Genomic DNA, 15,216 nt, shown 5'->3' with positions numbered 1-15,216 from the left:
CCCCAGGAAGCTTCTCCAGCCCCGGCATCTGCTCACATGAGGAAGCAGAGGTCAGAAAGCAGGAAGCCACACGCCCAAGGGGACATGCTCAGGGAAGAGCCCAACTGTGGCCCAGCTGCCGCGGAGAATGTCAGTGAACGGGGGGATTTCTGCTGCCTCCTCTGGGTGGCAAGAGGCCACGGCCACAGTCACCATGAGAGTGAGATAAGCTCTGGGATGGGCCGTGGCCACACTGCCCTTTCTCCCACCGCATCCTCTCATCTCCAAAATCAAGCCCAGGACTTGAAAACCGAACCCTGGCGTGGGGGGCTGGGACTTGAAACCTGAATTTCTTCTCGAGAGGTGCTTAGCCGGGCACAGTGGCCGGCTGCATTCCTCTATGCTCCACTGCTCAGGGCGCAGGCCAGGGGGAGGATACACACCCAGACCCTCCCTGGCTCTGGTTGGTGACTCCACTGAAACCTCCCCCTCTGTGAAAACAGCCCACACCCACAGAAACACCAGCATCTCAAGATTGAATTCCTGTTTCACAGTCATGGGTCACTTAAAGCCACAGTGGGCTCCTGGTAAACGAACCCCCCCCACCCCACAAAAAAGCACACAGTGAAACATAGTTTTAGATGGACGAAAACGGAGTCTGCTCTGTAGGGAAGCTAGTTTATAATGTGGGGTGATTTATGCTTGCTTTGTTTATCTTCTAAACATCAGTGGCTCACAGAATTTTGTGGATGTATGAATAATATCAATACCCAATCATTAAGCATTATGCATATATGTATAAAGTTGGTCTTGGGAGAAGGATGACCAGAGGTCACATCAAAATTCTTCTTGATTTAGCTGGGTGTGGTGGAGCCCGCCTGCAATCCCAGCGGCTCAGGAGGCTGAGGCAGGGAGATGGCTTGAACCCAGGAGTTCAAGGTCAGCCTGTGCCACACAGTGAGGCCCTGCTTCTTTAAACAACAAACCCCCAAATAGACACAGGAGATCACAGACTGCCCAGGGTGAGCATGCAATCAACCTCATGAGAAATCTGGCAGATGCAAATTAAGGCCACCACGGAAATACCACGGGACTGTTCCTCCCTGCAAACCCCCCAAAGACTGATAACTTCTGATATTGTTAAAAATGGGGGGGCAGCAGGAGCCCTCACATTCTGCTGGTGGAGCATGCACTGGGTCAACCACTTTGGAAAACTCTTTGGGCTGTCCCGCAATCCACACCTTCATGGATCAACAATTCTATCTCCAGGTATTAAAAAAAAACACGAGTATGGTGCACCTGAGAAAGTGTTCTGGATCAGGCTCGGTGGCCCACGCCTGGAATCCTAGCAATTTGGGAGGCTTGAGGCAGGAGAATCACAAGTTCAAGTCCGCCTCAACCATTCTCAAAATAAAAAGTCAAAAGGGCTGGAGATGTGGCTCGGTGATAAAGCGCCCCTGGGTTCAGTCCCCAGTACTGCAAAAAAAAAAAAAAAAAGTTGGGCTGGAATGTGATAACAGCTCTGTCTGGGCTCATCGACACCTGTATGCAGTCTGGATTTTCACTCACCATAAAGTAAACAAATTGTATAAGCAATCAATATACCAAAGCAATAAAATGACAAGTGGCAGCCATATGAAGCATCAGTAAGTCTCACAGACAGAAAACTTACTCCAAGAACATGAAGTCCCCCCAAAGCAAACTGATTTATACAGAAATGGACGCCTGGGCAGTAAAAGTAAAAACAAAAACAAAAACCACCAAAATGCCCAGTAAGTGGTCTCTCCCAAGAGGACTGTGTGGAGGGAGAGGGTCGAGTCATCTGGAACTCGGGCTGGGTTTCACTTCTTGACCTGGGTGGTGTTGACTTGGTACCTACTCACTCAGCTGCCCCTCGGTAGAGTCTGACACTCTCAGGTGTTTTATATCTCACAATAAAACCAGCATAAAAAGAGCACTGGATCAAAGAGGAATCGGAGACCACCTCTCGCTTTTGAACACGTGTTTTCTGCAAGACCCCCACTTTCTCAAGCTCCCCAAGGGAAGGGGTCCTGCAGATTCCTACTCTCTACCTGGCAGCCCTTGCATGTTCCCCGAGAGAGGTAGCTGGCAGGTGTGGCAGCTGCTGTGGACACACAGCCTGAGCAGTGCCCCGGGCAGCTGGCAGGAAGTGAGCACCGAGAAGGGAACCCACAAGCCCAGCATCTGGAGCTGGTGGAGACCAGAAGGCTTCAGCGACATTAACGGGCCAGCAACCGGGAGCCGGCTGCTGGCTGCAGGCAGGTCCTGGGCTGGACTACACGGAATTTAAAATATGAGACAAATGGCTTTGGAACCTGCCTCCTGGCTCCTCTTCTGGGCCACCTCGTGTTCCTGAGCAAACTCCCCTTGGCAGGTGGTGTGGGCAGCACCAGGATCACTGGAAGAGCCAGCACAGTCCTTGTGTTCCTGTCAGGTCCAACAGGCCTCGGGCTGTTCACCAAAACCTTGGACTGTTTATTTGGAAATTTTTTCCCAAAGATTCCCTTAGAAGAAGCTAACAGATCCGTGGTTTGCCCTTAGAAAGCTGGGGGGTTTCGGGGCTTGATCTCAAGGTTATGCTGAGAAGCTGTGCTTACAGACCCTAGGCCAGTCCTCGTCCTCCTTGGTGTGGCTCCCCTCCTGGGGGGACAGGCCCAGGCCTGGGCTGGGAGGCCCCAAACCTGTGCCATGCAGAGGCCAGACAGGAGACTATTGTTCCCAGGCTGGGCACCGCCTGGAAGTGCTGACCCTCTTCTTCACCCTCTTGTGCCCTCCTGGGTGAAAGAAATGCATGGTCGTGACGCTGGGCACCGAGGGCCAGCTGAGGACCTGGGAAGTGGTGGACACTTGCTCCAGGCAGCCTCTCTGAGGCTTCTAGGATAATGACAGAACTGAGCAGCTGGGCACACCCCCGTCCACTCAGTGCTCCTGTTCTCCCTTGACATTTTCATCCCTCTCAGGGCAGAGTAGAGCATCACTGGGCAAGACGTCATTCCAGAGGGGACCAAGGGCACCTGGCCTCGGCTGTGTGGGCAGGAGGGACATTCACTGCGGCTGCGAGGCAGAGGGTGCTCAGTTCTCACTCAGCGGCTTCTCCAGAAAGCAGGGCTCGGGGAGAGGGAGGAGGGAAGGCGGGAGGCCATGACGTCCTGAAGAGTGTCCTGCCACTCAAAAGAGATGACAAGGCTACGGATCCCCCCAAAGGCACAATAAATAAATGTAAATAAAATAAAAAGGCAACCTGTGGGGACTTTGGCTCTGTGCCATCGCAGTGTTTAGGCACAGCACGCACAGGCCATACAACACGGAAAATGAGACCAGTCCAGAACGCAATCCACGTCGGGGACCATGCCAAGTTGCTTTTAGCACTTCTGCCTTTTAAAACATTTCATCACAAGCACCTCTCTGTTGGGGTCTATGAGGGTGGAGTAAGTTCAGGCTTCCTCTCTTTCAGCGTCATTGAAACTTGGGTCAGCACCGTTGAGCTGATGCGGGCACCGCCCTCAACTGCCTTTGCACATTCATTTACCTTCAGACAGGCTGGATGCTGGCCTGTGACTGCAGAGCCACACACATCGCATAGAATGGCCCACTTTGATCACTCACGGCCACAGAGGAGAGCGCTGACTGAACTTGGTTTTCATCATGGCATCGGAGGCTCACAGCAGTCAAACAGTCCCACCCATAACAGACAAGGAGAAGGCTTCTGTAAAATGCATAGCTCACTTTCAAAACAGAACTAAAATTGAGTTGAAATGTGAGAAGGGAAAAAGTGAGTATCAAATAAGAGCAAAACAGTGGGTTTGGTCTAAGGGCAAACACTAATACTGGTGTTGTAGTGAGCAGGGGGTGACCTCTTAATCCAGCAACCAGGCAGGCACTGGATGTGAGAGTCCACATGAACAGGGCAAAACCTCTTCAACTCTGGAGGAAAGCAATCCCAATATAGGACACCCAGGATTCCCACGGATGCATAGCAATCGAATTATGAGCGCAGAAATGATCACCCTAAACACAAGGGAACACAAGTTATGAGAAAAGGGCCATAGATTAAAAAGAGAGAGGAAGAGACAGAGGTTAATCTCCCCATCCTGTTACTTTCAGCATTTGAAAAAAGCAGATATGGAATATAAACTATGTATGAAATGTTTAGAGAAATCAAAGATGGGATAATCAAAATTACTAACCAGCGTGATTCTCTCAAAAATTCCCAGAAATATTTGAAAAGCTACAACTGCTAGAAATTTTAAAAAAACATAATCGATAAGGAAAAATCAATGAGTGTGTATAACAGCAGATTAAAAAGAGACCAAGCAAAAATTAGTGAATTGGAAAACAAATTCAGTGACATTACCCAGTGGAGCATATAGAGAAAAGTGATGGAGAATCAGAAAGAATTATGAAGGATAAATTTAGAAGGTCTAACATATGTTTAATAGGAGTCTATGAAGCAAGAAATGGTAGGCATGAAAGAAGGCAATTTATATGGGAAAAAAATAGCTAAGAGTTCTTTAGAACTGATGAGAGAAAAGATAGATACATGAGAACCACTGGCTCAGCTTTATATATATTAATTTGTTCATCTGCAAATGATTCAAGTTAAAACCTGACAGTAGTCATCCCTTATCTGAAGGCAGCGCTGTCTAAGACTCCCAGTGGGTACCTGACCTTGTGGATGGTACTGAGCTCTGGGTACACCAAGCATCACATTAAGTACTTCACTATATATACTTAGCACTTTACAGGTTACCTTTGGCGTATTCACATTGCCAGCTTCACTACTCTTACTCTTGGGCCATTATTAAGTAAAATAAGGATTAACTGAATACAAGCATTGCTATATCACAACAGTTGATCTGATAATTGAGATGGCTGCTAAGTGAATAACAGGTGGGTAGTGTATACAGTGTGGATACACGGGACAAAAGAATGACTCAGATCTCAGGAGGGACAGGATAGGACAACACAAGATTCCAATCAAGGACACAGAACGCCATGTAATTTAAAACTTCTGAATTGTTGATTCAGGCTCCTAGGTGTCAGGCTTGCCTGACTCATAACCTGTGTTTTACATGGTCTCACTCAAGTTTCTACAAGTACAAACAGTTTTAAGGTTAACTCTGTCTCACCAGACAAATATGGCAGCATTTGGGGTGTGATACAGGAATATTCTCACCTATAACTATGGGCACAGACCCTCCAGTGAATTATGGAAACCTCACACACTCACTGTGGTTATTTGGGCTTAATTCAGCCTTTACAGCTATCACACATCTCAAATAGGCTTAAACGAGGTCCCCAGACCAGCAGAATCAGCAACATGGGCAAACTTGCTAGAAATGTCAACCATTAATCTTAACTAAATCTTAACCTAATCTTAGTGAATTAACAATGCAGGGGGTGGGTACCCAGCAGTCACAACTCCTAGTGTACACACACACACACACACACACACACAGATGTGAAAGCTGCTGCTCAGTATATCATCTCCTCTGGCCCTTGTCTATGTTCTGTGAAGCCCAACTCAAGGTATCGCATCCATCTTTATCCTTAGCCTAATTTAGATTTGTTCCTTGGGCAGAGGGAATAATACAAAAGTGTGTATTCTCACAAGCTGAGGAACTGGCTGCAGAGTGAATACATTTTTTATGGCTGCCTTATATCAGGTGGCAATTTCACCGAAGAGCATCGGTGATGCTATTTCTGAAACACGGTATCTACCTGTCTTCTGGGCCACGTGGTTGGGCATGGCCGGAGGGTGCAGGGATCAGTGACAGGAGTTAAATTCTGAAGTTCTGATACTCAGGGTGACGATGTCACTTCTGGTGTCCCCAAGCCAGGTCTTCCCAGGTCTGCTCCTGAACAAGAACTGCGAGGCTCTGATTTGCACACCCCAGATTATGTGTGGACACAGCCCTTTCCTTAGGCCCAAATCACTGAATATTCTAGTCTCCGGCAAAGTACAAAGATTTGTTCAGCCCTCTAAACCATCTATTCCTGTTGATCATATCCTGCAGGGCCTCCCACGGAGCCCCAAACCTGAGAGGCCTGAATGAGTTAGTGAGTGAGTGCGTGTGTGTGGTGTGTGTGTGTGTGTGTGTGTGGTGTGTGTGTGTGTACAGGAGGAGTCTAAGGGTTTGGTGTGGAAGGGAGGAAAGAGAAGGGGAAAGATAACCGAGTGCATCATACTCCCCCTGGAAAATGACTGATACAAAAAGGATGACTCAGGGACTAAGTGTTCATGCCTTCATGAAAGGGGCTGGGGTGGAAGGGCAGGAGGGCATGTGAATTCATAGTCAGAACACAGAAGAAAAGGCCACACAGGTGCTGTGATTGTCCAAGGGAACTGGATAGCGGGGAGTCCACCATGGCCTCTGAAGGCCAACTGCACTCCTCCTTGCTCTCTGCTCAGAGGGCCTTCTGAACAACTTTTTCCCCCCTACATACAAAGAGCAGGGCTTCTTGGAGTGATTTTAACTAGTACACCCAAGATCTGTCACGGGAGAGGAGCACGTATAAGGTGTCCCACCGGATCACGTACCACAACCAAGGCCAGAGCAAAGGGGCCAGGAACGCTTTCCTGACTCACAAGGTAAGCCCACAGGCCACATCTTCCTTGAGAACTGCTCCACGTGGTTGCCTCTCAAATCCCTGGTTTTCAGAATTGCCCAGCATCTTGGTGCAGATGTGAGGTGTCCACCAAAGCTCATGGGTGTGACCACACAAGATATTTCCGAGGTGAACTGACCAGGTTACGACAGCCTTAACCTAATCAGTGCCTTGATCTGCTGGAATGGATCAACTGGGTGGTGACTGTAGGTATGTAGGGTGTGCTGGAGGAGGTGGGTCAGTGGGCGGGTCTCTGAAGTTGACATTTTGTCTCTGTCTGCAGTCTCATCTCTTCTCTCTCTTTGCTTCTCGACAACCATATCCTGAGCTGCTTTCTTCCACCACACTCCTCCACCATGATGTTCTGCCTCACCTGGGATCCACAGCCACGAAGGTGGCCATCCATGGACGGAGACCTCGAAGACCTGAGTCTCAGATTAACCTTTCCTCCTCGAAAATCGTTCTTGTCAGGCCTTTTGGTCACTGCAATGAAACAATGGACTTCCCCCTCTTGGTTTCCCACCCCTCCCTCCCTTGGCCCATCCTGACCTGGGCAGGCTGCGGTGGCCATCTCAGACCCTGGGCTCCAGTGTCTCTGGCTCTGTGTGGGCTCAGAGTGCCCTGTCTGTGTTAGTCAGCTTGGCATCTCTGCCAGCTTTGCATCTCTTTTGCACCTTATACGTGCTCCTCTCCAGTGACAGATCTTGGGTGCACTAGTTAAAATCACTCCAAGAAGCCCTTGCTCTTTGTATCTAACAAGATCAACTCAGAGCATGAAAAGTTGATTTTGGCTCAAGGTTTCCATCTCTGCCAGTTCCATTTCTTTGGGTCTGAGGTTAGGCAGAGCGTCATGGCCAGAGGCCCCAGTGGGGAGAGCTCTCAGATCATGGTGGGGTCAGGAACGGAGAGGGAGAGAGGAAGGGGATCTAAACCATAACACCTTCCCCCATCCATACTCAGGCCAGCTGAGGGGCCTCCTAAGGGATTTTAGTTCTATCCCAGAAAGATTACTCTGTGGCCAACTTCCGTTCTCAGAGTTAACAAGGACCCTAAAAATATACAAATCGTGACTAATAATGAGTTGTGAACTTACAGAAAGGACTGACATCTATTTCTAGATAGAGAGAGCAATATTACTCAGTTTTTGTGAATGGGGAGGCAGTCAAAATACCATGTGATACAAACCTTGTAGAAAATAAAGGGGATTTTAGAGATGTATCAGGCAGCTCATGGAAAATCATGTTATTTTTCTAAATTTGTTTGCTAATAGTATTTACCAGCTTTTTTAAAAAGGCAGTAATTGATTATGGTTACTTTGCTCTTAATTTTGTATTTTTTTAAAGAGGGTCTCCAAATTTTGCAGGCTCTGGACTCCACCAATCCTGGATTCTCCCCTGCGGGGAGGGATACATCATTTAAAGGAAATAAACTTTTTGTTTCCTTTTTCTAACAAATTCACTTTGTAGCCACCTGAGCTGTGACTAACTTCTCAAAATAGCAAGCTGGAGGAGATCAGAGAGAGCCAAGAATCGTGTTTCATTCCTTCCCCACATAGTCTCACAGGTCCCTGTCCCCATGTGGAACAACATGTGCGACAGCATTTCAGATCACAAGGAGCAAACATGAGCTGGGGAGGTGGAACAGATCCACAAAACTTCACTAATTCAGGTGGTGGACAGACACTGAGTACCCCGCACAGGTCAGTCACCGGCCTGCACAGGACAAGGTCATAGGTGGCTTACGGGGAGTCACAGGCAGAGACAAAGTGACAGGGGCATGCTTGGAGTTCACAGTGTGCAATATCAGGGAAATGAGGCCAGTCGGCATCCAAGAGCCTCTTTCCCTGTCCCTGAAGACCGCTCCACCCTTAACCTCCGGAGACAAGATATAGTAAGAAGCATTGATCAAAGTAGCCCTTGGTAGCTAGTAGGTAGGCAAGAGGGGGGAAGGACTGAGGCAGTGAGGGACGGGCTCTGTATCTTTCTGTGTCCCACCTGAGACAAGGTGACCAGTGTCACCTCTAAAGAGGGCTGCAAGGACACAGTTTCCCCCAAACAGGGGTCTTGCTATGTTGAACCATAAAGTAACCCCAAACTTCTAGAATGAACTCTCACAGCTTCACCTGCGACTACTCGGGTGATTCTCTAAATGGGACTTCTAGCAGGTCACTCAACAGTACCCCACAGGGAGTCGTTGGGAGTGAGCTCCCTGTGTTCATTCGTGAGTCAGATTCAGTCTGTTTGGTAGGCTTCTACCCATGCCCAGCATCTTCACACTGTAAGGTCCCTGCTTAGTATCTGGACAGCCATCTTCAGTGACAGCCACCATTTTAAGAAAAATTTTGCTTTCCTGCCCGAGGGTGTTTCTGAGAAAGACTCACCACTCCCTTACACCAACCCCACCCTTAACAGCTGGCATTAGGACCCACCCGCTCTGGTCCCTGAGTCTGCCCCACAAAAGTCCCAAGCCCCCAGCCAGTTTTACCTCTCTCTGTCTATAGAGAGATGGCCTTTGTCACCTCTGACAAATAAACTGTCCTGTGCATCTCAGCCTGGTCTCTGTCCTTCATCTCTCACTTACCCATCTCTCCTTCCTCACTTTCCTTCAGGAATCACAAAACTTAGATTCTGTTTCTAGATTAGGGAGCCCTGAGGTTCATCAGAGGGAGGTCTGAGGGAAGGAGGGTTGGTGTGGGGAGACTTAGCTGGGGTCACCCTGGGCTAGGAATGGACCTGTGTGGGAGACCTGTGTGGGAACTTTAACCCGGAACAGGGAAGTCAGGGAGATGGGTGGACAGGCATCAGAAACATCAGGACAAAAGAACTTACTTAGCAGTTTTTGTTCTCTGTGTATTTGTTCTTTGAGGTTTGGCTCATTTCCTCTTTTTCTGGGGGGGGGTAGGGGAGGAGGGGGGTACTGGGGATTGAACCCAGAGGCACTTAACCACTAAGCCCTTTGTGTGTTTTATTTTGAGACTGGTTTTAAACTTATGATCCTCCTGCCTCAGCCTCTTGAGCTGCTGGGATTACAGTTGGGCACCACAGTGTCCAGGTCATTTCCTTAGTTTGGGTTCAGAGCCTTCTCCAGACTTCCATTAAACACTGGCGAGACCACACTGTGGCTGCAGTCACCTGACATCCAGGGGGATTAATTCCTGGACCCCATAAGGATAGGATCCATAAGCTGCTCAAGTTATGTTAAAGGGAACAGAACCTACACACATCCTACTGTAAACTTTAATCATCTCTACTTATAATACCCAACGTAAAAGCTATGTAAAAATTGTTAGTCTATATTATTTAGGAAAGAATGACAAGAAAGAAAAAAGTCTTTGTATGCTCAGTATGGGTACCATTTAAAAATATTTCAGATAAAATTATCAGCACTTATTTACCTAACCTCACTTGGCTGTTTTCACTTCTAGGACCTCTGGTAACTCTACTTCTGCTCCTCTTGCTCAGTCCAGGTCTTTTTAATCCAAAAAAGCTTGTATCTTCCAGATTACAACAATTCCATGTTAAGAGATGGCAACACAAGATTATCAACCCCTCCCTGCAACTGAGACCAGTGTCTATCTCCTTTAGAACAGTCAGGACAGGACTTTTGATCCCTGGCTAGGCAGGGTCAACCACCCCTTGCTAGCCTGAAGCGGCCACAGAAGATGGATCTTCACTCCTCACTAACGGTAAGATTAGGGGATCAGAGTCTCAGGGGAGGAAATAGAGAGGGATTTAGAATAAAGAGACAGAACTATGGAATCTTAAGGGAAACACCCTCAAGCCATTGAAATGCAGAGTTAAGTCACTGAGATGCAGAAAACACACTTGCAAACTTTGGCCCATGTTCTTGGCTGGTGATCTTGAAAACTGAGGGAAATACACAAGCGCACAGGAAAACTGGCATGATATTGTGCGGCCCCACCCTGGAGCCACCTCCCATCCAGCCCCTGATGTAGCCCTTCCATAAATATTGAACCCCACGATCCAAGGCAGGGCTTCTTACTTTGGAGACAGCCTACCTTCTCCCTTGAGTGTGCATCTACCTTCCTAATAAACCTCTATCTGTGCCTTAAAACAAAAAAATTCAGATCCACGAATGTGGAACCCACATAAATGGGAAGCTGGCTGTATTTAGTTATCCATCTGCGCTGCAAAGCAGCACCTCAGGGTGATGTCTGGTCATCAGCAGCTGCTGGATCACCTTTGCTTCATTGAAGGATGGATTGCTACTTGGAGGGAGTCACTGGATCTTCACAAAAGCAAGTTTCAGAAACCCCAAATTCTCCAAGTACACACAAGGGCAGTCCTTGCCCTCAAATTCTGCCTTCTGTCTTGTGGCCACATTGCCCTGAGAACAAGGACAGAAATGAGATGTGACCCCTGACCACAGACTCCCATGGAGAAGGGTGTGGGCCCTGCGCACCTTATACAGAGCCATCATCCTGAGTGCCACACGCAGGGACAGGGACTCGAAGGGAACGTGAAGCTGGTCCTATCACCAGGGAGCTGGAAGCCCAGACACAGAACATGGGGCACCAGGGACATTCTGCACTGTGCCCTGAGGACTCTGCAGCAGAGCTTGGCACAGGCCACCCTGTCTTCCCACAAGCATTGAACACAGTTCCTGTGCTCAGGCATGAGAAGGCAAAGGCCCCAAGGTCACAGTAAAAAATAAACTCTGCCCGCTGTTCCAGCATGAATACGCACAGCCTGGCGTGCCTGTTGGGGATATGAGAGGCAGAAAGACCACCCTGAACACCTGGTGCATCTGGCCCTAACCATCCCAAAGGTGGCCCCACCAACTCGCCTGGAGCAGAGCCTACCAAAGCCTGAGACCTTCCAGGTTATCCCTCCTCCTCCTCCCCTACCCTCCTCCCTCTGCACCATCTAGCTGGCCTCCCATGGGGGCCCAGCCCTCAAGCACACCCCTGCCTCAGGCACTCACAAGAGCTCAGGTGGGATGCATCCTTATGGCCACAGGCCTCTCCTTTGCAATGAGGCCCTCCCTCACCTCCTGGCATAAAACAGGACCCTAGTTCAGTGCCCTCAACAGACTATCAGCTCTCCATATTCACAGGTTCCACACCCAATCCTCGTTCAACCAACTGGGAAACTGAATTATTTCAAAAACAAAAAAATCAGTCTGTACTGAGCATGCACAGACTTTGTTCTTGTCATTATTTCCTAAATCACATAGAATAACAACTCTTTCCACAAGATTCACATTACATTAGGTATTACAAGCTACGTAAAGAGGATTTAGAGTATCTGGGAAGTTATGTGCAGATAGTTTACCATTTTATACAAGAGACTCATGCACTGGTGGATTTTGGTATCTGAAAGGGATCCTGGAACAAACTGCCCCACGGATGTGGAGTGATGACCGTAGAGAGCACTTCTAACTGTTCAGTGTCTTCACTAAGAAGCTGGCTCCACAAAGGCAGATACTTGCAGGGCTGAGTTCTCCCACGGCAGAACCTCTCAGGGCACCCAGTATTTGGTGCTTTACAGAACTACAGACTCCAGTAATGTTGGTTCATGGGTAGATGAGCAGATATAATAACAGGAGAGGAGATACCAGCCACATTCTTTGGGAAAATCTAAATAAAGGCTTGGGAAGGACTAGGAGGAAGAAACCAACAGCTTGGTGACACCCGCCTTTTCTAAGTGAGGATGCCCAGCCGTGACTGGAATCCAGTTGTGACTTCAAACACCCTGTGCCATGGCTATTTGTTGGAAGGAAAGAACATCTTAGGACAGGTCAGATCTGAATCACTCAAAACCAGGCTTGGGATCTCCTGCAACCGTGGTGCACCCCCACAGGGGCAGGTAGGACAGACGCCTGTCACAGACGGAAGACAGGAGTACTCATGGCAGACGTGCAGCCTCAAGATCTGCTGCTGGCTCATAAGAGTCACCGGAGTCTGTTAGCTCTACTTCCCACGAAATAAACACCAGCGGACACTTGTCAAGGTGAAGGAATCTGGACCAGCCTGGGGGCAACCTGGACTTGGGAGAATCATCACATTTGTTGACATAGACCCTGCTCCATGCCAGACACAAGGAGGATCTGGGCCAAAATCAGGATGCTAGAAACTTCACAGTCTACAAAAGTACACGAGCCCATATTCAGACACCAAGCACTGTACACCACTGTCTCGCAGAAATGTCTTGGTCTCCACCAAGCACCCCACTTAGGTATTGCAGGAGGACTCATTGTCAAAAAATAAAACCTTCAATAGTAAAGGTTTCTAGGATGCCTCTTCATATTTTATCTGTAACAAATAACCATGAAGGTTCCTAGTGAAGAGAATTTCCTGGTGCTAATGTCGGAGAAGGAACACTAAAAGTTAGTAGAGAGGGAAAAGCCCTCCCCACTGGCCCTACACCTCATGAGCTCTAATATCGGCTGATGCAGACGCACAGTGGTTCTGAGACACTCCTATGTTAACTGTGAGCCCCAGGACCACGAGGGTGCAGCAGACAGACAAGGGTGCACACCGGGTCCCCTGCCTTCTGCATGGAGTTCATACATGGCCTTGAAGAAAGAAGGTGAGAACAGGACTCGGGCCCATGTAGGGTGTGAACACTTCTTTCAGCAACAGGTAACTTTGAGAAATAAAATCTGCTCCATGGTGATTTCCCAAAGAGTCTAAGAACAGGTCCTCTTAGCAAAGAGCCAGAAGGCCTGGTCTCTGGGTCTTGTCCCTCGGGCACTCGATACATGAAGAATGCAGTCCTGTGACATGTGTGTTGGAAATTATTGCTGAGGAAATGGAAAAAGTCCAAACTGAGAAAATGAGCTTCCAGGTGTCTACACGGAGGGCAAACACCGTTTCTTCTGCACACCATCAGTGCCAGCGGCTGGGGCTGCATCACCCTGAAAGTCACAATCTGACATCATGCATCTCAACCTGGGCTACTTTTTTATTTTTTTAAGTTTGTGTTTAAAATCATTTTAAAAAATCAGAACTATAAGAAAGATTCTTTAAGTAGGTGGATACTCAGAGAAAACACTTCTGTTTCTAGAAAAAATTGACAGAGTCTGCCTGGTATTCATCAATGTGCCTGACCATGAGACTACCTCACTGTTCCTGGTTCAGTTTCTGAGGCAAGAATGGGGTCCTCTGTGGTCCCCGGGAAGCATCTCTGTTGGGAACACTGAGTTGTGACAAATGCACATGAGCCTTCTCTCTGCCAGCAACCATCTGCCCTTTCATCTTGCCAGAGCACCTTGGGAGACAGGTGCTTTCACCCCAAAACAGCTCTCAGCCTTTCTGGACCATGACTCCACCCAGCTGGCCCGCTCCTCCAAGGCCCTTCTCAAATTCAGGTTTACACTGACCCAATAAAGACCACGAGCAACAGAACCCAGGATTCACACCTTCTGATGTTTGAGATTATAAAGCTGAAGTCCGCAAACCCATTCTGATTAAATAGCTATAACCACTGTTTATATAGACTACTCCCAGGAATCTTTTTGAAACCAAAAAAGAAAAAATCTACCCTGTTAGCACTTAGTTCCAAGAAAAAAATAGAAGTCCAGTCTGAGGTTGGGGGTGGGAGGATCTGAAGGAACAAATTTCTGTTTGCCTTTCTGTTCCATGATCACAGACATTGTCTGTGCTCCCCATATTTGCCATGAAAAGTGGAATTCAGGTTGATCCTCTCTGAGCTGAAAATCTGAAATGTTCCAAAATCTGAAACTTGGGAGCTTGAACACGTTACCAGAAGTGCAAAATTTCACACCTGGTCTTATGTAATGGGTCAAAGTGGGTGCACCAAAAATACCATCTGAGATTCTCTTATACAACCTGACACAATGTGTATTTCCCAAGATATTTCCAAAATTAGAAAAAAAAAAATCAGAAATCCAAGGCACTTCTGGCCCCAAGCATTTTGGAAAAGGATTATTCAACTGTCTGTGGCTGAAGGCCATTTTCTTTGAACATGGAGTCCCTCTATACCCAAGAAGGATGTGCACTTCAGGGACACACTAGGCAAAACACACTGGGTCACGGTTACTAGTTGAATATGAAGTGTCCTTAGGACAGGTCAGCACATGGGGTCACATGGAGTCTACTCACGGGGAAGCCGAGTTCCCCGTAACTGCCCAACAAGCCCAGAGGTAGAAGGAGAGGGGAAAACACATAATACTTACAAAAATTTTCCATTCGTCTTTGATCCTATCAGGACAATCTGCTCCGATTCATCCCGAGAGATGTTCCCGTGGAACCAGGGCATCTTTTCATGGGCCGTGGTGGCGATCAGCTTCTCCAGCTGGGGCTTCTGGCTGATGATGGCCTGTTCCAGAGCCTGGCCCTGTGTGACCAGGGAGAGAGAATGAGCCACACCAGGTAGAAATGGAAAAAAAATCACAAAAGCCCTGTCTGATGTTTGGTGAGCTCTAATGTGGCCCAGGAGGATCAGATTCCATCCATCCAATCATTTATTCATTCAGAAAAAAACAAACTGTAGGATCTCGAAGGTGACTTAAATACCTTCAAGTGTATAAATAAGAAAGATGTTTTGGAAGAGAGAGTTTGGCCTTTTCGAAACCAGACAAAACGTTGAATACCACCTGGTAGAAACACCGAGGCCCAGAAAA

The 15,216-nt window shown here is 48.0% G+C and overlaps 1 protein-coding gene across 1 annotated transcript in view; it reads right to left on the bottom strand.

Annotated features, from left to right (window-relative positions):
- Positions 1-15,216, bottom strand: part of Syk (spleen associated tyrosine kinase) — a 58,909-nt gene that overhangs the window by 27,403 nt on the left and 16,290 nt on the right. The window contains exon 3 of the mRNA XM_077792322.1: positions 14,770-14,930. Coding sequence (XP_077648448.1) covers positions 14,770-14,930 — 161 coding nt within the window. The remainder of the gene's footprint in view (positions 1-14,769; positions 14,931-15,216) is intronic.

This window comes from Urocitellus parryii, chromosome 13, assembly GCF_045843805.1.
Source record: "Urocitellus parryii isolate mUroPar1 chromosome 13, mUroPar1.hap1, whole genome shotgun sequence".
Taxonomy (NCBI): domain Eukaryota; kingdom Metazoa; phylum Chordata; class Mammalia; order Rodentia; family Sciuridae; genus Urocitellus; species Urocitellus parryii.
The sequence above is the reverse complement of the archived record's forward strand: the minus strand, read 5'-3'. Positions and strand labels throughout refer to the sequence as shown.